The sequence below is a fragment of the Anser cygnoides genome, chromosome 3 (assembly GCF_040182565.1).
Source record: "Anser cygnoides isolate HZ-2024a breed goose chromosome 3, Taihu_goose_T2T_genome, whole genome shotgun sequence".
NCBI lineage: Eukaryota > Metazoa > Chordata > Aves > Anseriformes > Anatidae > Anser > Anser cygnoides.
The window spans coordinates 66,727,082-66,752,536 of NC_089875.1; the positions used below are offsets into that span (position 1 = coordinate 66,727,082).

General features: G+C 37.1%; 1 protein-coding gene across 4 annotated transcripts in view; it reads right to left on the reverse strand.

The window, feature by feature from the left end:
• The window catches only part of NKAIN2 (sodium/potassium transporting ATPase interacting 2), a 571,961-nt gene that overhangs the window by 495,592 nt on the left and 50,914 nt on the right, over positions 1 to 25,455 (reverse strand). The window contains exons 2-4 of one of the 4 annotated variants that reach the window (XM_048065587.2): positions 19,285 to 19,357; positions 16,497 to 16,559; positions 16,112 to 16,146 (exon numbers count right to left, since the gene is read on the reverse strand). The exons of the other annotated variants lie outside the window; for them this stretch is intronic. Coding sequence (XP_047921544.1) covers positions 16,112 to 16,146; positions 16,497 to 16,559; positions 19,285 to 19,306 — 120 coding nt within the window. The 5' untranslated portion in view covers positions 19,307 to 19,357. The remainder of the gene's footprint in view (positions 1 to 16,111; positions 16,147 to 16,496; positions 16,560 to 19,284; positions 19,358 to 25,455) is intronic. 4 annotated transcript variants of the gene reach the window in all.

Consider the following 25,455-nt stretch of genomic DNA (forward strand, 5'->3'; position numbering starts at 1 on the left):
AGTATACTTACACATTTCTTGGCACAATATGGGTTTTGCTCCAGAAAATATTGAACATGCCCTAAACTGAGGCCTAGCTGAAATACCTGTCCACACTGCTTTTCTAGTTTCTCTCAATGTTATCTTGCCTGTAATACCTTACACAGATGAAGTACTGCTTATGAACAAGCTAAGACATACTACGGAAACATCATACTACTGCACAAGTCCCACAATACTGATTAATAGCAATAATAATGCACAAGCAATTGTGCTTTTATTTTTCAACATTTGTTCTATGGCCATTTTCCCACAAGTTTGATTATAGCCAGAAAGTGTTTAATGAATCAGGAATAATAGCAGTATACAGCAGGAGAGCTTTATGTACAGTTTTAAGACTTATTTCCTTTTGTTGCTGAAAATGGGACACTGGAGGCAAGTCAGTGCATTTATGGCACTAGGTTTTTACAGCTTTGTCTTTCCTTACTAGAGTGTCACATACAGATTTACAATTGCTTACATGCATTTTCAATTGCTAAAAGTGATAGCTGCAATATAAGGTAAGAGAACTGTGAAAGAGGAGATGCGCATACATCTGGCTTTATATTTCTTAAGACATCAGACCCATGCCTTTAACACAACTGCATTGCTTGATAAAAGCTTTTCAACAAGGTTACAGTCAGCCCTCCACAAAGACCATTTTCCCTCTTCTTTTTAAAATATTAAAGCTGATACATTTCTGACTCTGTTCCATATGATCTTGCCTTTACATCCCTGTGGAAGCAGGTTTTTTATCTCACTTGTCTTGGATGGTCAGTTCCAGAACAACAGCTGCTGAATATGATACTGAGCTGCACAGTCCATCCCTCCTAATGAAAACCTTGGAACAAGCTGTCCTGTTCTCAGGGGCTGGAATTCTCAAATAGCTGTGTCCACAGTTAGAAGAGTTTTCAGTCTCCAAAGACCCCTCTGCTTTACCTTTCCTGGTGTGAATAAAAACTCTGAAATGCATCAGAACAAGATAGGAAAATGATTAAATGAAGCTGTAATATGATGATTTATGGAGGCATAACTTTTCATTACTTTGTTAAAGTGTCTGACTGCTTTTCTACTGTGATACTTACTTTGCATAGAGTAAATCACCTATCAGTTGAAAATGAGTAATAGCTTTTACTCTGTTTATTACATGGTATTTTATGCTGAAATTTAATGGAACAGTTTAATTTCTTAAAAATCCTGGCTAGCGTACTGAGACATAAGTTAGAGTTCCTAATATCTTGACAATGACTTCTATAGTCACCAGGCTCATCTTTAGAAAGATATGTTATTAACCAATGTTTTTTAAGAGGAGGATCAATTGGATCAGTTGGATTTGATCTATTGGATCAAATATTTTCTTGCAATCTTACTACTTTTTGACAGTTTGAGGGTGGAGAGAAGATACTGGTGATCTATTGGATCAAATATTTTCTTGCAATCTTACTATTTTTTGACAGTTTGAGGGTGGAGAGAAGATACTGGAAACTATATAAATCTGTCCAGTCAAGCATCAGTCTCATATGAAAGAGCTGCAAGCAGAGAGATCTCTCTGCACACCTGAGACACATGGGGCCTTATCCATCAATCTGAGCACAAGTAGCCAGTAGCTTATCTTGGAACAGGTACAATACCCTCCATTATTGTACCTTGACTGCTTTAACCTCAGTTACCGTTGCTGCTTGTGGCACACTGTGCAGACACGCAGCACAGCTGTTCCACACCGTCATTTTGATACTTCCATTGTTACAAATAATAATGGCAAAACTGTTAAGGCAACTCTGGATGCAAAGAAATCAGATTCCGCTTTGCTACAAGGCTGAAGGCAGCCTCAGTGAACCCAGTCCCAAAGCATTGACATCTGGACATGTGTGGCACTGGCTCCTGAAAATGGCTTGGTAAGTTAGCGCCACAGATAAAAAGGCTTGAAGGAGGCATTTAACCCTTGCTATTAATGATGAGCTATTACTATCCCAATTATTTTTGAAAACAGGATTTAGCCAGACACAGTCACATACCTGCAGAGTGGTACTTTAGAAAAATTCTCAGGGTAAATAAAGTATAAACACATTAAAAAGAATAACAAAGGTAACTTGGACAGTAAGCACCACAAAAATGCCCAGAGCTTAGAGCAAACTAGAATTTAGTGATTAAAAAGAAAAAAAAAAAAAAAAAAAGCTGAATACAGTTTCTTGACATGTCTGCTCTTCATTCCAGGGATGATGTACCTCCTGTGCAGTAGTCTTAGGCTTGAAAGTACCAGTTAGACAATATGATGCAGTACCCGACAGAGGTTGAAGTGTGGTCCCTCTGTTAGAAGAAAGAGCTGAAACTACACTCAGGTATTTTTACATTGCAGAACACAATTTTTGTTGTTTTCATTGTACAGAGAAAACAAAGCAAACTGCGGAACAGTATGCACTATTAGAAAGTTATACACAAAAAATGCCAAGGAACTTCTGGTTCCATACAAACAAGTAGCTTTTCTTTTTTATTCTAATATGTTTCTAATACTTGCTTAATAGCTTAAAAGCAGTGACTTGATCTAAACACTGTGGGGATTTGCAGCTACCCTAAAAATAGATGACAAAACACTACTCTTACAAAACGAGTATATTTTGTGGAAGACTCACCTAATTAGTAGCCCATACAACTTTAAATAAATGTGCCACTGAGTGAGATGCTTCTCAAAGCGGTAGGAAAACCTGTCTGCATCTAGTTTAATGGAACTATGTATCACACAGAATCACAGAACAGTTTGGGTTGAAAGAACATTAAAGATCATATAATTTGCACCCCCTGCCATGGGCAGGGACACCTCCCACTAGACCAGGTTGCTCAAAGCCCCATCCAGCCTGGCCTTGAACAACTCCAGGGAGGAAGCATCCACAGCTTTTCTGGGCAACCAGTGCCAGGGCCTCACCACACTCTTAGTAAATAACTTATTTCTAATGTCTAATCTAAATCTACCCTCTTTCAGCTTAAAACTATTACCCCCAGTCCTATCACTATGCTCTGATGTCCCTCCCCAGCTTTCCTGTAGGCAATCCTGTATTGAGAGATTCTAGTCCAGCTACTTTAACATGGCTTTATAACCTCTGAACACTGTTTATGTAATCTTTAGACAAAAACAGGTTTTGTTTTTGATAAAGAACAAATAAGAAGTTTGAGGGAAAACCTGGAAGGGTTTAATTCGTTTTACAAAAATAGACAGGAACATTTAAACACTGAAATTAAGGTCTCCACAATCAGATGATAACTAGTGAAATTATGCAGACAAGTGAGATCTATAGGCATCTTGACAGCATTTTTTATGAAGAATTCAAGGCATGGTTAAGGAAACCAGGATGCATGACAGAAGTTTCAGAAGTTCCAGGAAAGACTGTACCAGTTCAATAAACCTATTTAGATATATTAACTATAAATACTAAAAAACCAAAACAACAACAACAAAAAAAAACTATAGATGTTGATCTGTAGCTATACTATTCCCAAGATATGTGCTGGGAAGGTGTTGGAGACAGCATGCAAGACTACTTGGAGTCTTGGTCTGACCTTGCATGGTCATTATGTTCTTACATAAATTATATAAAGGCATTTTATCTGTCACAAGGGCTTTTATATCCTCAGCCAGACAGGTCATCACAGTCTTAGTCAAAATATCTTTTCCTTTTTCTTTACTTTGCCAGTATCTTTGTATCAGAAATCAATAAGGAGAGAAATGTTAGATATATGTCTAAATTGTGTCTGGATGAAATGTGATGTTTTCAGCTAATGTTCTTATCTAGTATAGACACAGTTAGGAGGGCTGCAAGACAAAAAGCACAAGAATTTGCTCTGTAGGTGTTGTCCAGTACCTGCTGTCATCTGAGAATGTAACAAAGTATTGGAAATCTTTTTGGATTTAGCAGAGCAATGAAGGAGGGCTCTCAAGTCTTTCATTGTGGTGGAAAATCATCAAGGGGTGTGAATAGAAATTCTTCCTTCTTATTCATGAAGCCCTTCTTCCCTTGTTGCAAGAGATAGAGAATATTTATTTTCTTGGGCAACAACTTCTTGCTAGAGTGGATTCTAAGGAAGGATAAAACAGCTGGAGACAGGTATGAGGCAACCTACTCTACCTTGTCTGACCTTGCAGTCCATGTTGCTGAGTACCTTAATACCATAAATGAGAAAAGGTAATTTCTAAAGCAAGGAAAAGGGACTAAAATCTATAAGAACGACAAAATGGTAACTCAAACCAGTCTTTTCAGAAGGATTGTTATTTGATAAAATCAATTCGAAACAAAGTATTTCACAACACATTGAGTAGAGACAAGGGCCTTATTGCATCTCAAAGAACATATTTTTCTATGTTGCTCTACCATATACATGGGCCAGCTATCAGAAAAATCTGGTTTCTTTTTTTTTTCTTTTTTTTTTTTTTCTGCAGTCATATACACATTGAAAGAATAAATTGCAGCAAAGGAATCCTCCAAAGTGTGAAGGACACTGCCGTTTTTCATGCAGAACTAATTCCCATCATCCAAACAGAAGATCATCCTTTGTTGACAACACTGCTCCTGGGATCTCAGAACTCCAGAGCCAAGAAGAGAGTGGCTCATTAGCCCACAAATTTCCATTGAGTATAAGGTGGTAACTGCAGCATCTAGAGCTGTTTGTAAAGGTGCTCTAGCTGCTAACTGTCCCTCAGCAATTAGGGATTTAAATTCTTTTCTGTGCTCCTGCAGTGACCTCATCAACAAAATCTGTAAACTTATTATCATTAAGAAAATGATAACATGCCAAAAGGACCTAATAATTTGAGATTCTAAACTGCAAGCTTGCCAAAGAATAACTTTTATGACCAAGCAGATCTGGTCATCTTTGCTCCCTCTCAGCAGGAGTTTCCATCATTCTGTTCTGTCCTCACAAATGGCATACAGTACATATATTTTGTCTGCTACCTTTGAAGCTGCAATGATAAACCAAGGTGCTTGCCAAACATTTTTACAGGTTTAAGGCTTTAATTTTACAGGTTTATGAGGCCTCATTAATGGGGAGCTTTTTTCTCCACAGTACAGAAGTATGAGGCATGTCCAACAATTTATTGTTTTCATGCGTTTTTTTTAGGGAGAATTTGGAGCAATTTTCTCACAGATTTTTGGAAAGTTCAAGAATCATTTGATGCAAAGGTACCAGAAGAGTCAGATTCTGCTCTATGACAAGGATTGACTGTTTATTTCTCCTAGATCTTAAGGAAGACAGTTCTAACAAAATTCTTCAAAGCTATTTACCTCAACTCTGAGCAGTCCTGCAGCTGTGTGTTTACAGAGGCCCCATTGATGTCCTGGAGGTAATTTTTTACATGTATGTGAGACAAAAATCGATAATAATAATCAATAATAATTAATAATGATAATAGCATACTTAATCCCACTTTTTTTTTTTTTTTTAATAGGACTTAGGCTGGGATGCCATAAATCCTTTAACTGGAAGCAAAATTAACACTGGATATGTCTAAACAGGAATACTTGACTTGGGGAAAAAATGTCAGTGTTTAAAACTAGACCACATGAATCTCTAATTCCTTGTATTTGGGACACCTAGTGGAGGAAGTAGTTACAGAAGAAAACACACACACAAATGTCAAAGCCGCCTTTGTAACCTGTCACAGAAATATTTGCTATGGATGCATATCTCTTTCTCTCTAATGCATAACTCCTTACTTTAAAGGGACTATTAGTTTTGCCACTACTACTTAAAGTAAGAATAAATAAATAAATAAATTATTAGTGTTATTACAGTTTATTATTTACATTACCATATCATCTAGAAAGTTAATTTATAGAAATCACTGTGGGAAAAATATGAAATCTGGGAGAAGATTCAGGTTTGTTTTCCTGAAGAAGTCATAAGCTCTTCTTGTCTGAAATTCCTTAGCTTGAGCAGAACATTGGATAATGGCTGTGCATTCTAAAATCATCACACTGTGTAAACGTGTTATCAAAGACTGTTTCTCAGTCTAGTGCCTACGTGGTAGAAGTGTTCTTATTGGTACGATACCCACAGAAATGATCATTTCCTCACAATAACAAATACAAGCATTGTCATACTGATTCAGACCAATTCATCTAGTACAATATCCTCTTTCTGACAGTGGCCAGCATCAGATGCTTCAGACAAAAAGGGCAAGAAACCATGAAATTGGTAATTATGGAATAACCTTTCAATAAGTAAAGTTTCTTCTTAAATCTGAATTTAGAAGTCAGTTTATGCCCTGAAGCATGAGTGTTCATATAAATTGTGCTAAACCTTTGACTTGTATGGTGCATCATGACAGCAAGATCTATACTGTTCAAGCATATTATTATTGTAAATGCTTAACTTTTAAGGTATTTCCTTGTGGTTTTACTTTTGTAGTTGTAAGCAGCCCCTGCATTCATCCTCAAGGCAAATGCAAAATATGCTTCTGCACTCCTAAGAAAGAGAAACAAGGAGAAACACATGGCATAGAAGGTAATATAGGAATACTTTACGTCCTATATTCCTTTTCCAATGTCACTAACTTGGTTTAATGTGGGAAAGGAATTCACAGGGAGCTTTGTGCTGTTTCACACGTTCCTGAGTTAGAGATAATGAGGAAAACAGTGGTAGAACCAAAAACTTGAGCAAGGTTGAGATAAAGTAAATTGGCTACAGTGTTAAAGATGAGCTTTGGGCAGTGGCCAATTGCTGGCTGGCTCGAGGCACGTTTCTGAGGGTCTCTAACCAATTGTATGACAGATTCAGGTGCGTGGACAGCGCGTAGGGCTACGGGGAAAGTATATGTAGTAGTGAAAAAGGGCAATAAATGTCTTCTGTTCAAGAGCCATCAGGAGTCCGTGTCTTGCATCCCTTCAGTTTAACCTATATATGTAAATATGAATAATCTATATGTATACATGCATTCATACCCATGTGATACCCATCTGATAACAGAATTTCTAATAATGACCCAGTACTACAAGAACACATTAACACACCTAGACACAAACATAAAATAACTCTATTACTGAAGACACTTTTAAACACCGATAAGCAGACTTATCAGCCTTTGAAGAGAATGATCAAGGAGAAAAAGGAAAAATATAAAAAATAAATGTAACATTGCCCAAACAGCTTAGGAAATTTAACTGTATATTTAGCCATTAAAACTAACTGAAGAAATGTGTACCTGAGACTATCTGGAAAATACCTGCTCCATTGTTTGTATTAATACAGGATTAAATGCTGGCAGACCAAAACAAATGCAAAGACTCCACGATGATGGAAAACTCATATATGCAGAGCAAGCGTTTAAAAGACCTTTTTCAAAATCAAAACCTACTCAAGTAACAAAAGAAAACAATAAGAAACTGAAAAAGAATGATCCCTTCACATGGTACAGTACTGAAAGGATCTCCTACAAAGATCGCTGCACTGAATGCATTAATTTATATTCATGCCTAGCTACCCTTGTTGAATATCCACTATAAGTACAACTACTAAATTCAGTACATCTGAGTTATAAGAAAAATAATATAAATTGTATACAACTTCTATAATGTTCATAAAGCAGAACAATGTACAGTAAATACTGCATCTTACCAACTCAGTTATTACATACATTTGTACTTTTAGCACCAACAGTTCAGCTGTCCTTACCCCACACTTTCAAACAAAAAGAAATATTTCTGAGGGCCTGATCAAAACTGGCTGAAATTCCAGGAAAGACTCCTGTTGCCTTGAGTGACTTTTGGATGGGGCCCAGAAACTGCTAGATCTGCTTGCTTTGAAGAGACTGCTAAACTTCATACTAGTGGTTAGTCCTGTGAAGCACGAGTGTTTAAGAAACCAGTCCTCCTTAATGACAAATCACACCTCCAAATTGCTTTCTCAGTGGTGATACCCTGGAGCTATGCAAGACCCTGAGCTGTCCTTCAGTTTTTTGCCACCAAAAATATTGCCAGTAAGTACTGTTCTGATTCCACCTGCAGCATACTCTAAATGAAGGTAAATAAGGCATTCATGCAAGAAATTAACACATGGCATAAAATAATACTGAGCTGCAGGGTGAAAGCTAGAGTTGTGTCAGAGGGAAAATCAGAGTTTAACAGTGTACGTACAGTCCCAGGCAATGTCTCAGTAAGACCCCTAATAGATGGATTGACAGAACAAGCACTCAAACCAAACCTAACAGTTTCCTACTTCTTATTCAGTTCTGGTATATTGTCTGCACTGGTACTTGCTAGGGTGGCAGCTTGTTACATGGGAACTAAAAGGGTTTCAGATAGTGTCTGTGCCTGTGGCATTACAGCCTGGTCACCCACAGATAACCATAATGCCCACACATTGCTGTGTTAGCATCCAGGGGCCATAACAGATGCAAGAATTGTTTACTGGGATTTTTTTAAAACTTTTTAAACTTCCACCAAGGTACATGCACAAACTTGGTTAACACAGTACATGGAGTTCAGCTGAGTTTGTGTAGCAACATTCACACAGAGACATGAGAAACAATTTGAGAACTAGTTCAGAGTTTAACTACAAAAAAAAAAATGCCTTTATGAAGAGATTACAACCATGAAGACAGATGGGAGAAGACACACCATAAGAGCAGTAGCATCTCTAGATATGTTGTAAAGCACTTGTCAGTTCAGAAATGTGAAAACTTCAGGAGAAATGCCTAGGAATGGAAGAATCAGAGCTGAAATGAATAGGAACAAACTTGCTGTTCTTGCCACTAATGAGGAAGCAAAGACCAGGGTGAATGGTGGGTCACTTAGCCAAGCTGAAAATACAAAATAGGTGTTTTAGATGATGCAACATTGTGAAACAGCCACCAGCCAGGGAAGGGGACACAGAGAACCTTGTATTTGCTGACACTGATGTGCACAGGCCAAAAGCAACAGAAAGCAATAGAAAGAATATTTCTTTTCCACAGTTGGCTCAAACTGTAGAGAAGATGTGTAGGGGCTGGGCTGGGGGGAAGAGGGACACAGCATTCCCCAGCCAAAAGAGCTCTCCAGCATACTGTGTAAAGGAGCTTAAGAGAGAGACAGTTTGGGGCTAGGCCAGGGCATCATTGTGCAAAATGGTTTAGCAGTGCCAAAACTCTCCATGGAACAGCTGGTCATATTTGCTGCATCCCCATACTGTGAAGCAGAAAATATAGGTCTGCTGCCTGCTGTCTTCTAAGCAAACCTCTCGGAAGGCTGTTGACAGTTGTATTTGGGCTATGCTCTATCAATTTGCTTAGGTTTACAGCAGGATAAAAAAGGGGCAAAGAGAAAAAGACAAAGAACCTTGGAAAGTTAAAGAAAGATGCATGACAGTTTCAAATGAAGAGAAAGCGGGGGAGGAGAATGGGAAGGGGGAAGAGGCAAAAGAGAAACCCTTCATGGAATCTAATTGATCAGGCCACCTCCAAGCTAAAATTATTATTATTATTATAATCTAATTATAATTATTATAATCTCCTTTGTTTTAATATCAGCTGGGTAAGGAAATTATCAGAATTGTCTCAGGCTGAAATGACCACTGTCTAATGGCAGACTAGAAGCATACCCTCTGATTCATTATATAGTTCTAGGATAAGGTAGAAAATCACCTCAGAAGTCATTGCTGCCTCTTGGCCGGGGAGTCCCTCAGCAGAATGTGTTGCAGAAGCATCCTCCAGCTCGGCTGTTCCTCAAGGAGTAACAGCTTTCCTCGCTCAGCAAGGAGCTGTTCCGTGAGTCCAATCTGCCAACTCTGCTTCCAATTCACATGTTATGGCCTTTGCACTCTGCTACCACATTCCTTTAGCATTTGCTTCCAGGGAATATTCTAATAAATGAACTTATTACAGAGGTTTTCAAATGAAACGCAGGGAAACTGCAATATTTTTCAAAGAAGAGAAAATCTTGTGAAAATCTCGTTCAGAGGATCTCTGATAATAAAGACTGGGAAGAGATTTTTCTGTCCAGAGAGCTGGCACTGTTTCTAGGAATACTGCCCATTCTGGGAAAGAATAGTGTACTGGATTTAATATGTCTGTTTATATTCTCCCAAGAAAGCAATTCTAAATAAAATGAATATAAGATTTCCTAGAAGATATTAGAAAAACACTCACCTAACAGATATTACTTTCCTCTTGTATCTTAGATTCTTCTAGCTCTTTACACTTTTTTTTTTTTTTTTTGAAATCAACACTACAAATATAAATATTTCAAGGCCATTCATTGTAGGGAAAATATGTGCAAGATCAGTGTTGTGTATAAACATAGCCAAACACAAAACAGTGTTTGCCTGCTAAATCCAAACAAAAATAATTACATATAAGCTAGTTTAGCTGTCACTCTGTGCTGAAATAGAGGTTCTCAAAGGATAAAAATTAAGATGGATATTAAATCTTACATTTGAATTATTTTTTTCTAAGATAGTGAGGTATTTGTCCGAGGCATCAGTCTTTGAAATTATCTTTGAAAGCCACCGTATGATTTTAAGTCCTGGTTGCTACAATTTTTTGAAGCTTTCACATGACCTTGTGGTTGCAAATGTAAAAACACACTAGACATATTATACAGCTTTTGTTTTGTCCATATGGCACTCAGTATTGACTCTCACTACAACAGAGAAACTGTTGCCTACGGAACACTATTTCTCTAGACATCTAAGAGACCAGAAAAGGCAAGGAAATAGTTTAAGTTGAAAATGAAGTTGACATAACGACATGTTGACTAAGTGTTTGTGCCTCACACCATTAGGCCACAGCAAATCATAATTTCACAACATCAAAAATTCCTCTTTTAGACAGGTTGCTAAATGCAGAACTTAAATTCAACATGAACATACATAGCTGGCACATGACCCTGTCCTTTGCTATCTGTAACTCCATACAGTCCCCCATACCAATGGTTATCAATGCCATTCTAATTTGACATGATACTGATAACATTTCTGAAAAGTTTCAGTATACTTTGATTTGTTTTACATTATTTTATTAAACACCTGCATTTGTATTGTGGTTTGAGGCATTTTTAAAAGCATTATATTCCTCCAGAGAATCTTTCCTCAGATAAACCAGACATTTTACAATTCAAATACAGCAACTGTTTGGCTTTTTATTGTTGTTGTTGTTCTTTTTTATTATTTTTCCCCTCCTTTGGCGTAATACCCAAGATGTGTGGGCTGTTGGTTTTTTTCCCCTTTCATCTCAATATATAAATGCAATAATAGAAGTAATTAATGTTTAGCTGTTTAACTTCCATTTTATGCAGAGTAGACATCTGATGATCAAATCCACCCAATGTCTGCAATTAGACCAACTTGTGCAGCTGCGCTTCCTCTTGCTAGCTGGAATGCACTTCCCTTTTGCTCTGAACTGCTTTGTGATACACTTCACATACAATGCTCTATGCATAGCTTTGAAATAAATGTGGGATATTATTCTATCTTCAAGGCCAAAATAGAGAAGGGCTGTATTAATCTTTTGGGTGGGAAAAAGAGGGAGAAAAGGAGGGAGAGGAAAATAAAATGAAAAGGCAATGACTGCAGATGCCCAGGCTGTACTTGGCATGGAAAAATCATTGTCAGCTTTGCTGTCACTGTCACACTAAACTTCCCAGATGTTCATATCTGGAAATGTCACAAAATGTCATGGCATAAGTTGCTGTATTTTGTTTTCTGCAGAAAGGGTGAACAATAATAAAACAGCCTCAGGAGTGTATGGCTAGCCAACAGCAGCTTGTAAAGGTCTCAGTAAAGCAGCATGTGTGCATATTCTGGAAAAGAGGCAAACACCAACCTTTTTTTTTTTTAATTAATAACGTAGTGCTTGAGCGGACAGACATTTAACATTTGAATTAAACACAAAGAAAAGGCTCTTTCGTCATCTTCTCTGGAACTCAAAGCTGCCTTTGTCCAAGAGCTAAAATGCTAATGTCAGATTAGTTATTGACAGAGCCAGTACAAATTTGTTCCATGTTCATTTATCTTCTGGAATTTGATGTAGTGACCTACAATTAAAAACAGAACCCTCTGTGAAATAAGCTCTTCATCATTGACATTGATGTGGGAGAAAGCTTTACATTTTAAAGTAAGATCTTTCAAAGCATAGATTTTATCTTCTCCACAAGGTTTGTGTTTTTAAGTGAAGTCCAGGTCAGGTTCTGTCTGTGAGGTCTTCTTTCTCTCAAATTACTTCTATTTGTTTTTCAGAAAGCAATGTGGAAGCAAAACGCACCAACCACACCGGCACACATGCAACAAGATGCCCTCACTTAAACATTAAGACTAAGCATTTTAAAATGTTATCTCTCTATACATCCAAATAAAAAGAGCTTTGGATAAAATGATTTTGGTTCCTTTACAAAAGAAAAGGAAAGGAAATCAATCATCTGTTTTTCTGTGTTTATAGAACTCAATGTAGATCCAGAAGCTACAGTTAAAACCCTTTCCTTACAATCTTGCTGTTTCATGTAATTAAGTTCACTGTAATACGTTAATATTCTAATGATGTGAGCTACTTATAAAACCAGAACTGTCAAAGAGCTAAAAGTGACCCACTCCCTTTCATACTGGTTTTGACTAAGTCACTAAATCACTTTGATCTTTAGAGAAACATGTACCTTATCTTAATCTACACAACATGTGTGTGGTATATACAATCAGTGTGTGGGTACACAATAGGTACTAAAACTACAGAGCAGAGAGGGAGACAAGGAACTGATCAAGAATAAATGTTCAGCCAGGATCACTTGTTTTTTAAGAGATATTTGCTCTGGGACAGTGATTTATTTCAATGTCTATTTCATATATGCCAGATGACTCAGATGCCATCATTTAGTCTGGTAGTCCTTGGTACATTAGTCTAATGTAACATCATTGAGCAGCTGCATTCTCATTTATTTGAAGGACAGATGGCAGCTATGCTTTGGTCAATTGTAAATTTGTTCACTCAAAATTTCTTTTTCAGCCTGCTATACTTCATTCTATGATGGTTGGCTATATTTTTTTCTGGTTTTGGCTTTGTTTTTTTCCCCAAGTTTCTATAAACATGAGTAAGCTAGATAATCATCAATCAAGCTGAGAAGCATTTTATTTTGATTCTTTTCAGTTATTTTATTATAAGCTACATTTTAAAAGATAGGTGAACTATTCTGTTTATTTAATAAAAATATATCACCAAGTGACAGGCTCTACCCATCATTCTGGTCCTTTCTGTTGTCATCTGAGGGAGGAAGAATTTACCTGGAAGTAGTAATTTATCATTCACCATTACTTGGAACAGGAGGCTTGGCCTCCCACACTCGGTAAATATGCAGGGAACAGCAGCCAAAACCCTTTAACACAAACAATTGGTACAATATTCATATATTATGAAAGGAAACAGACCTTCAGATCCATCTCCTTAATTAGCTGTTATCTCTGTTTCTCCACCTCTTCCTAAATGTTGGGCACAATAGCACACTATAACTCCACTTACAGGTCTTCCTTTCACCGCTTTGACTCCCGATACCACCAGACTCCTCAAATTCACAGCACAGCTACCTCTCCTATAGTGTTGCCATGTTAACGCATAACTCAATGGTCAATGGGAGGATGATGAAAGGCATCCATTCTGTTTTTATCATTTGCCAGTTGCAGCACGTATACTGCATACGATCTATTGAGAACAGGTGTGGAGCCTCCTGGATGGGAGTGGATGCCTGTCTCGGAGCGGATGGTTTTGATTGCAGGATGGAGCAGAGCAGACACAGTAAGCTAGGTGCCTCCAGCAAAAGCAAAGATTAAGAGACTCCTGAGACAAGCAGGGAAGAGGCTGAAAGCCAGACCTCAGAGCTGATGATAAAAAGACTTTCCTAGAGGTTCAGAAGAAACAATGCAGAAATTGTTGCAACTCAGGAAGCTGATGAAAATCGCTGGAATGACAGCAGAGCAGGATCCACTCTACAAGCAGAGTGGGCCGGCAGGGGAGGAGAGGTAAGGAAGATTTGATGTCAAATCCTTTATTCTAAGCCTTCTTGCCTAGTAAATCTTGAGTTTTCTGTTTTGAGAGCCTTTACTGGTTTTGGCAATCATCATTTGAAGGAATAGTTGTGGCCCAATCTCCATGAAAGTTGTGGCCTCCTCTACTCTCCTGCAGTACCTATATATCAGAAGTTAACTGTGACTAAGTTTTTAGACAATAGGGCAAATGTCTGTATCATTTTTATACTGTTCATTATTAAATTCTTCCTCCTCTTGAGCTCATCTACTCTCCTGTTTCACAACTTTTGTAAACATTTATTGTGGAAAATCTGTTAGTAGCTATGTAGCCACTTGGAAATCTATATAATGGAGTGGTGTAATTCTACTCTTCTCTTTTCCATAGGCTTCCCTATGTATCCTCAAGTATTTGCATCTGCTTATTTTTACACGCTATTTTAAGGATCTAAAGAGATAAGATTGCTGGAGGGTGAGTACCATATATCTTCTACATGCAAACACTACCCAAAGAGCCTCCATGAAAACATCTGCACTTCCCTCTCATAAGAACTTTCCAGCTACAGCAGATAATGTCAAGAGGAAAGTGATACAGCTTTACAAGAGTACTTCATACCACTGGAAGAAAAAAAAAAAAAAAAAAAAAAAGAAGAAGATGAAGATGAAGGAAAAGGTAAAATAAAGAAAGCAGAAACACTGCAGCAACAGTTTTATATTAATCTACGCCACATGGCAATAAGCATTGACATTAGTTTGAGACTTATAAATCAACTTATGATTCTATTTCAGCTTCTACTATGCTATTTAGTCCTTATCCTGTGTAACAATTAAGCTGTTATATCTACTTTGTGTTTTAATGTATTTTGTGTTTTAATGGATGCATAGGCAATAGCTTATTTCATTAAACTGAGAATAAAAGTCCACTGCCTAGAGTCTCTTCAACATTTCAAAATAGCTACATTTTTTATCTCCTTTCTTGACAGTATCTCCTTTTTCGGGGGGGGAAAAAAAAAAAAAAAAAAGACTTTCAGGCTTTGGACATAGTGGAATACAATTGTCTCCATCTCTTAACATCAATGCTGTTGAAGCAGTATCTGTCTGTATTTATTAAACTGAAAAGGCCTGCAGATATAAGAATTCTAGTACAAGAATTCTCGTCTTTGATTCATTTTCTGGATTTGTTTCTTGGTATCCACTATTTACTTCTTTGCATCTCAGATGCTCCACTTGAGTTGCTACCTCTTTTCTTAATCCTTTAAACAAATGAAAATATTGTACCAATACATAAGAAAGGGTTTTCTAATAAAGTCAGTCCAATGTGTCATTTAAGGTGAAGGTAGGACATCTTCATCCCAGAACAACAAAGTTTGCAGTCTTTCTAGGGTGATACACAGTATCTTTATTAAAGAATTTCTTTGAAAGAAAATGCAAGTTAAATAAAGCCTGCCTTTGACATTAAAAACTCCAGAAAGAAAGCTACAATTTTATTTTTAATTTCTTAGACTGAAACATGAATTTGTCTGATGTCAATTTTTTAATTTTTTTTTTCTTTTTGAGGGGGGGTAATCTATCTATAGCAATGCAAAAGTAGACAAAACTGATAGATATTATAGAATTATTTAATTTTATTTCAAACCAAGAACAACTTAATTTTGTGAAAAAATAATTTTAAAAGTTGACTTTTTATCCTGAGCTGGGACAGCATTATTTTTAATATACTGTTTTGGTTTTTTTTATAGAATGCTGAACAACTGTTTCTCACTCAGATCTTTCCATAACTATGGAACCCTTGAAGGACTCCCAGCCCCACTTCCTGAATCCTTTTCCATATTACACTTTTCGATGAGTGGATGATAACCAACTCTCAAAATTACCCATGACTTCCCTTATCAAACTCTATTGCTTTGAGAGGGCAGTAAAAGGCAGATAGTCTCCCCAGCTGGCAACCTGGCACTAACAGATGCCTAATAAATGACTGCAGCTCAGCAGACCCAGCTTAGGAACCCTTCCTTACAGGCATGGTTGAGAAATTAACATCCTTTAGCTGTAAGAAATTAGTTTTTTGTTGTTGTTGTTTCTTTGCTTTTTTTTTTTATATATATATCTTTCTTTTCTGTCATGGCTGTACCTTCATGCTGTACTTCATCCTGCAGTGGCATACCCCTGCAGGAAAAAAGAAAAAAAAAAAAAAAGTGAAAGAATAGAATCATAAAATCATAGAAGCATTAAGGTTGGACCTTCAGGATCATCCGTTCCAACCATCACCCAATACCAGTGTCACCCACAAAACCATTTCCCTAAGCGCCGGGTCCAACCTTTCCTTGAACACCCCCAGGGACGGTAACTCCATCACTTCCTTAGGCAACTGGTTCCAATGCCTGACTACTCTTTCTGAGAAGAAATGTTTCCTCATTCCCAACCTAAAGCTCTCCTGGTGCAACTTGAGGCCATCCCCGCAAGAGGTTTACAGAAACTTCTCAAAATAGTTCTAGAAAGAAAGTGGGTTTACATACAAGGCTTGAATGCAGGACAGAGCAGGACAGCATGAAGACGTGTCAGCACTGGCTTCCAAGAAACTGCAGTATAAATGCGATAGATTAATACTGAATAAGTTTTACATTGTTTGAGTTCCTGTGTCTGAGTTCATACCTGAAAAAACATTCCTGACTACATGACGGTCCAACATGAACTACCAGCACTATCATTTTAGTGGTATTGGTAATTGCCATTTCAATGAACTTGTAGGCAACTTACTAGATTTTCAATATCATTTTGTGTTTATCTAGGTCCCTGAGAATATGTTAGATCTACAAAGAATAAATAAATAAAATAAAATAAAATAAAATAAAATAAAATAAAATAAAATAAAAATCTGGCCATTAATCTAAGACTACTGAAACAGAGCATGTGGAAGTAGTAAAATAAACAATCTTTGTGAGCCACTTTTTCCTGACTCTGAATATTGTAACACTGCATTTGTCTGAACTACGCTTGAGGCAAGAGTAAGGATATTTCTTATAACTCCCTAATCAGAATCAGATCCTAAGCTCTCATAGATCATGTTGGGTCTTTACTTCTCCTTTCTCCGTCTGATCTCATTTTCACCAGTTACTGTAAGAGCCAAAGGATCTGTGGCAGGATGGTGAGTTCCTGCCAAATGCCTCTTCCTGTTTCTTCAACGTTCTAAGACACCATGAAATAAAATCTGGCTCTGTTGGTCCCACATCCACACAGTTAAATTTGTCCAATTTCAGGTTTCTTTGCCCTGCCAGAATGTCTCAAACAGAGAAAAGAATATGAACTTTCCGTTTCATGCTTTCTCACTGCCATGTAGTAGCCTAGTTGTCCTATCCATCAGAGCATTTAAGTGTGTACTTGAAGTTATATACATGCTTTGCTGAGTCCTAGGCTGTATAATTATGGAAAGAAACAATTGCTTAGAGTACGCTTGGATTTTCAATAAATGTCAAAGGCATTTCCAGCCTTGGATGGGTGCTTTTTAATGTGTCAAATAAATCTAAAATAAATACACACTGCTAGAATCTACTACAAATGAAATACATTTGTCTTCAACAAGAACAGTAACTCCCATAAAATCAACATTCCAGTCCTTTCATTTGTCCTCAAAAAGTGAAGTTTTTAATCTGTGCAAACTTAAAAATTACAAAATTAAATTATACCTTATATTGACTGTTCTTTCCTTACATGCTTAGTCCATGCAGGTAACAAAAAGTATGTCATTAAATGGGGACTAAGGGCCATGAAAGAGAGCAGAAGAGCTCTTTACAAAATAATTAGTAATTTCTGTAATCTATCACCTATTGCTACGGGAAAAAAAAATAACAAAATAAAAAAAGCATGAAACCCCCAAGCCCACAAATGAATTAGGGAAGGATTTATTTCCATCTCCAAATTAAAAAAAAAAAAAAAAAAGGGGGGGAAGATTTATCCCTGTTTAGCCAGCCCTTAAATGCACTTTATATGTAGTCACTATGGTCAACTTTGTAGTGCATTTTTGGTGACCTAGTGTAAATTTATGCTTTTAGACTCAAAATATCTTCCATTTGCATATTTTCATCTTTCCACCCAAGGATACTGTTTTACAAAGAACATGAAAAGTATCTCATTGCTATCAACAGCAGTTTAAAAATCAGAGAAATGAAGCTCACTCATCTATTGATGTTAAGGTGTCATACTGTGGCTATCCATTGATTGTCTTTAGGGGGCAGAATGCATTTAGCATTAGATTATGCACTTATCATCATAATCCTCATGAGATTCCATATCAGAATCATATCATTCTAGCATGAGCACTGTATTCCTCCTATAGTTCAAAAAAGTATTCCCGAAAACAAATGCTTTCAATTTTTTATAATTACATCTGACTTCCAGGGGATGTCAAATGAATCAATACATTTTAGAAGTATGTAAAGTGTTTGAAGTCCTATAGGCAAAAATCATAAGGAAAGAAGCTAGCTTATATAAATCACAGGTATTTTTCATGTATCCTTCAGGCAAAAATAATCTCATGTTATTCCAAGGAGAGTACTTAAACTAAAGGTAGGGATCATTAGGTGACAACTAAAAATAATTTTTGTTAAAGTGATATTTCATTATGCTTAGTCACAGTAATATATTACGCCTGTAGCTCTACTTTCAAAGAAACTTCTTGGAAAGGAAAAATGTGCAATACTACTACATTAATAAAGGTCATTCACTTCTCCTCCAAAACGATAAATTTAGGGAACTAGAGGAAGTCTTAACTTCCGTTATACATACAACTATAACTGGAACAAATGGCCACTATGTAGAAATATATAGACTAAACCGTCTTTAATTTATTCAAAGTAAGGTCAGCAAATGATTTTAAATGTACCATAAACGAAGAGCTCAAGAAATCTTAGTATGTGCTGGGAGAATGCAATAGGGTCACTCTGCTGTGAAAATTCATTGATGAAAAAAGTCTCAGGAGTTTTCCAGTAAAAATTTCAGACCTCATTGCAGTAGAGCCAAATGCCGCAGGGCAAATCAACTGAGATTAAGCAATAATCAAGAGGTAGTTCCACCTCAAGAGACCAACAAAAAAATCATCTGAAGTCAAGGTAGGTTCAGTAACTGAGCAGACTTGCAAGTACACCAGAGGGCGAGGCAACAGAATGTAAGCAGCAGGGTTACTTCTAGGACTGGACTGCCCCTGAAGCATGCTGGACAAAAAAGGAAGATACCTCAATCCAGCACAAAAGCATTGAGTTAATCATAAGTTGAGTTATTGCACAAGCCTGAGATGCATTAGGTTCTTACCTGACAGGGAAATCAGCTGCATCCTGTTGCTGGACTGTTAGAAACCAATGGGAATCAGGAACCAGCTGTAAGACTGGGCAGAAGCATTATAAGCAGTGAGAAGAACTGTGTGTCTGATTTTCATTCACCTCTTGTCATTTTGTGGCGCTATCTCGTTAGCCACTAATACCTCAGATAATTACAGTAAAAGATAAAGTCCAAAGAAAACAAATTCCTTCTGTACTTCAGTGAGAACGTGTGAGGAACCCATCTCACACCAAGAATAGATGAATGACAGTTTTTTACTTAATGCTTTGATATAGTTCCCAGTAGCTAAAGTGGCTTGGGTGGGAAAAAAAAAAAAAAAAAAAAAAAAAAAGTAGTGTAATAAGAGTAGTCCTACTGTCTAAATCCAGATGCATCAGCTTGGAAATTAAAATTTGTTGCTTTTAAAGCTGTTGCAGCAATGACAAAACCATTTGCATGGCAGAAAGGAAGGAGGTTTGTTGGTCAGTAAACAGGAGGAGGCTAACTAAAGACAGAAGAGGCATCCAGAGGCAGTCGCTGTTGACTTTCCTCAGTGCTCTTCACATTTGTAGCTTTCGGTCTTTTGATCTTAGTTTTGTTGCTATGTTAGAAAGTGCTTGTTTGCCCTCCTGGAGGTAGCATTGCATGCAGTAACTAATCTGTGGATCTTCTAAAGTAAACCACTGCTGTAGAGCTGCACAGTGGCTGAGGATGCCTAAAGATAGCCTGTAATTCAATGCAGAAAGAACAGTCCATGCAATCAGTTTGAGACAATTAACAGTATCAGTATCTGAAGCGGAGATGTTCGGTGAAAGACTCTCACTTTTACCAGAGGATGCTCCAGATTCACTTAGCTATGGCATGTGGTACGCTCATGGACTGATTACCACTTTTAGTTTGATATATGTGGTGAATAATTGTAATAAATTATTGGTTTTTTTTCTTTTATATAACACAAAATACTACAAAAATTAGAAATACAAACAGAAGGCTATCTTTAAATCATGGTACCTTTAAAATAATGTGAAAAAAAAGTTATTACAGCACTCTCCAGTATCATCCATTTGCCAGGACTGGTGAAAGACAAAACTATGGTGTATAAATATTCTCTTCAGTAATGTTTTCAGAAGAGTTTATATACAGTAGGCCTTGCCACAATTATTTAATACTCTTTAAAAAACTAAAACATCTATTGCCCCAGCCACTAAAGCTTTTGTATTAATTTCAGAAAGAGCATACAAATTTTTAGAATGTCATACATCTCAAAAATATTAAAAAAAAAAAAAAAATTAGTTAAGCTAGAAGAAAGTTATTTCCAGGAAGGTTTGGAGCCTGTTTTCTGGAAGGCACATTGAACTGATATCTAATTGCATTCACACTATTTGCCATATCATCAATGGGAAGCATTTTATAGCTGGATGCAGCTAGATTAAAATCAATTTAAAAGATGAGTTGTTTTTCATCATGTATTTTTATTTAATCTGACAGCTGCTTTCTGAATGGCATGGAAGAGTGCATATGAACCAGTTATATCACCCTCGAATAAACCAATTGTTATATTCTTTAACTATTTTATATGTGTTGCTTTACATAGAAGATGTAATTCAAAGAGATAGTTCAAATTTGGCTTATTCTCTCAAATTCTGCCTAAAGTCCTCTCCCAAAAGTGAGCAATCTGTTATCTGTACTGCAAAAGGGCACTTCAAAAGCAGAGATCTAGGATTAAAGCATAGGAATATGTAAAAGTAGCTAGAAAATACATTGGTATGAGCATGAAGATATCAATGGAAATCTGAAAAGAGGTAAAAAAAAAAAAAAGAGAAAAAGAAAGAAAACAATAGAGAACTGTAAAGAAGAGTAAGAAATACTGGAGGAAAGTACAGACAAACACTGTTTTTTGTCTTTCTCATCCAACATTCTCCTGTTGCTTGCTTTCCTGATATTGCTGTACATTTTGCGCCCTTTGGAACAAATGGTAGCCACTTACACAGCTTCTTTGTATGTTCTGTAAAGCAAATAACCATTTAATCAACTTCAAATTAATCACAAAGTATTAACATTGCTTTTATGACTAGTTACACATCAAAACTCCTTTGGTAACCGAGACTACAAAACACAGCTGCACTGATGCTGTTTCCACTCACCAAACAAGAAATAGTTCAGGACTGTACAAAGTCTAATCTCAACCAATGTTGTGCAGAGCTTGCCAGTATACTTATGCTTGATTACTTTGCTATGAGGAAATTTTTATTTTTGTTACCTAATTTTTCTGTTGAACTATCAGTTTAGGTTGACCTTGCTATTGACACCAACTTTGAACATTGGCAAGACAGGGAAGATGAACTGCAGTCTTTTTACAGTAGATAGCAAACAAAAAGGAGAGTCGTAGAATTTCCTATGCGTGCACAAATATTTTCTATTTCAACTCACTTGAAATACAAATGAAATTGACATGACTGATAATTTTTGGCTGTCAGTTAAAATTTTGGTTGAGGTGTCTGCCTAGTGAAATTGCCTTTAGAATGTGCCAGTCTCTTGACAAGCAAACCAGAAGTAAAAATCTGGTATAACATTATGTTTTTCTATGGTTTTGCACTTTTTTTTTTTTTTGACAGTGAGGTTGTTATCTTTTGGAACAGAAGATGAGGGCATTCTTCCAGTTAAGTTCCGGCAGTATTAAAAATATATCCTGCATGGGAAAAGGCAAAAAAAAACTCCAATATGACAGAGTTGGAAAAACTGCGTTTGGTTAAGACTAGAAGTGCAGCCATGGGCTACATGTAACCTTCCAGTACAGGTGGAAGAGCAAACACAATGACTTCTAAAAACATAAATACATAAAGAATTCATTGTCTGTATAACTGAGCAATGTGTCTACAATTACCACAAGAAAAGAGATATTGAAGTTATCATAAACCTTTGGTGCTGCTATTACCTTATTTTAATGTTACTTTATTTATAGAAAGTAACTGTGAAAATATATTGTAGAACTCATTTATCAATATGCAGATTGTTTTATGAGCCCGAGTAAAAGAACATCTTAAACCTGGTCTGTGAACAAATAAGCAAGCATGGCATTCTCAGGGTCTAGCAATTTTAACTGTCAGAACCCACTGGGAAAGGCACTGTGGGTTTTGTACTCAACATACTTCTACCTTTTCGAACATATGTACACCAAGTTCTCAAAATAGACTTTATCTTCAGAAAGCAGCTTTACTACCTCTACCCTTAGCTGATAAATTGTATCCTTCACTTTATTAATTAAAAATAATCATAGAATCATAGGATCATAGAACAACTTGTGTTGGAAGGGACTTTAAAGACTGTCTAGTTCCAGTGCCACTACCATGGGCAGGGATGCCACCCACTACATCAGGCTGGCCAGGGCCCTGTCCAACCTGGCCTTGAACACCTTTACATGAGCAAAACTTCTGTTGAGTGCAAAGTCATTTCATAAAGCTTCCTATCTCCACATACTTTGCTAGTTAATGCTCTAAACTGAAAGAATAAAAGAACTACAGACAGACTCTCTTTCAGAATCTTTTATTAAAGGGTCATCAGTAAGTGAGATATGCCATTGTGACTCTACTGACTGTTTTTGTCTTTCCTTTTTATTGCGTCAGTTTCCAGTCTACAAAGACACTCTTCATCTCTTTTGAATCTCTCCAAGTGCTTCAACAGCTAATACAAGTTAAGCTTTCAGGTCTTACTTTACCTGTTCTTTTAAGTTCTGTCACTTAAATAACGTGTTCTTAGAGCAATATAGTACAGCTCTGGTGATTCAAGAACATTGTTTTTCAAAGACTACTTCCAGAGCCCAGCGCATACATTCTTAAGGAAAGGTTCACATGGGGGACATGCCTAACCTCCAGCTAAAGAAGTGCTTTTCAGTTCCTGAATGGTTGAATGGCTTTTAGGATGTTTTAACAAACGTTCCTGCAATTTCACTTCACGGCTCGACTCTTCTGAGAAGCTTCAGTGATAAATTGTGAACTTAGATGTAAAGATCAAGAGGCATAGAATCATTCTACCTAGGTTAGATATTGAAAGTTTAGCTAAGACTAGCTGTGCTCTAGACTAGGATTTTCTATCATCAATGGAGATAAACAGGCACCTCTGAAATATACTTCATTTCATTTTAAGGATGTGAGATACTTGCCCCTGCTTGATATTGTTTCTTTCAATTGGGTAAAAGGACTGAGTGACACTTTGGGTGAGATATCTAGCTTATGCATTTACTGGGTGAAAAGAACCTCAGTTTGTATGTCTGAGAAGGAGGCAGATGTGATGACAGATGATGGGAATATGTTCCAGTGTAGTGGTTTAGCCCCAGCAGGCAGCTCAGCACCACCCAGCCACTCACTCCCCAGGTGGGATGGTGGGGAGAACTGGAAAGGTTAAAGGGAGAGAACACATGAGCTGAGACAAAGACAGCCTGCTAGACAAAGCAACAGCCATCCACACATGCAAAACAAAACAAGGAATTCATGCATCGGCAGGCAGGTGTTCAGCCACTTCCAGAAAAGCAGGGCTGATCATGTGTAACAGTTTTTTGTGAAGAAAAATGGCATCACTCCAAATGCGGCATGTCCCCGCCCCCCCCCCCCCCCCCCCCCCCCCCCCTTTCTTCTTTACCCCAGCTTTTATTGCTGAGCATGATGCCACTGATGCCACACGGTATGGGATGTCCCTTTAGACAATTTAGTTCACCTGGCCTGGCTGTACTCCCTCCCAGCTCCTGGGGCACCCCCAGCCTCCTCACTGGCAGGGCAGCATGAGAAGCTGAAAAATTCTTGGCTCTGTGTGAGTACTGCTCTGCAACAACGGAAAACATTAGTATGTTATCACCATTATTTTTATCAAAAATCCAAAACATAGCATCTTACAAGACTCTAAGAATTAAATTAACACCATGCCAGCCAAAATATGATATCCAGGAAATCTGAATCTAAAATATGAGCTTCTTTCTCAAAGCAGTTCCACACTATTAGGGGTGAGAGCCTGAAACAAGAAATTGTTGATCACAGAAATGGCTTTATATCTTACAACTGTGAAGATCGAGCTGACCTTTTTGAACATCAAAGAATTACTGAACAAAAATCCCTAATGCCATTTGTTCTACTGACATGTCTAAGTCTGCTTTGTATGAACTCTACATTGAACAATCCTTCCTAAGCTGTTATTTAGACTGATGAATTTATTGGCTATTCTTGCCAGTTAGCTCTCTTCCATGAATTTGCCATTAATTTAGCTCCACTCCAGAACTGCTATGGCCATAGTACATATGTATTACTAAGTCTTCTAAAATACAGTAATAAATAACATAACAGCAATTAACTGAAATCCAGGATCCAAACACTGAAAAGGGCAATGATTACTTTTGGCATGATCCCATAGTGTGCTGAAAATCTAACATTTGGTAAAGACACCCTTCTCCTGAAAAATAGACAAGAGCAAGAATATTTCTCCAGCAGATTTTGAACAACATTGGAGAAAATAAAAACAATGTGAAACAAACTAGGACACAGTATATCACGTATGAGAAGACAAGTCCAAATCATGAATGCTCATTTTCAAATATTAATAATTCTCTCATCTTTGTGTTTCCAATAAACTGCATAATCTACCAGTAAAAGCTTTTCAGACAAAAAGCTTTAAAAAGGTGTAATCCCGTGGATGTCAATATAGGCACAAAAATCTACACCTGTTAAGAACAAACCTATTATGTTAAGGTCCATAATTTAGATTTTGTTCTTCCTGTAATCCTTTTTAACTTACTTTCAATCAATGTTCAGCGACCTGTACTGAAATACCAGCAATTTAACAATGCTGAAAGGTTTTCAGACATGCACCTGGTCAGACATCTCCCCTCCTTCCCTTTAGAAATCCAAAAATTATGCAAAATCTCCATATCAGTACTAAGCAACACACATTCAGCTGAAGTTCTGGCACAATATGGGGGCTACAGCTCAGCTACATTTTTGGTATTTTATAAGAAATCCTTCCAAAATTATAAAAAGGTATAATTTTGACAGGAACTGACAGAAATTGGCTACTTAAAGTTGTATGATGATTTGAACTGCCCGCACCATGTTCCATATTCATTAGTTTATTTGACACAAGATAGCAGACTCAGTCCAAATCCCAATTAAGAAAATGCCACAA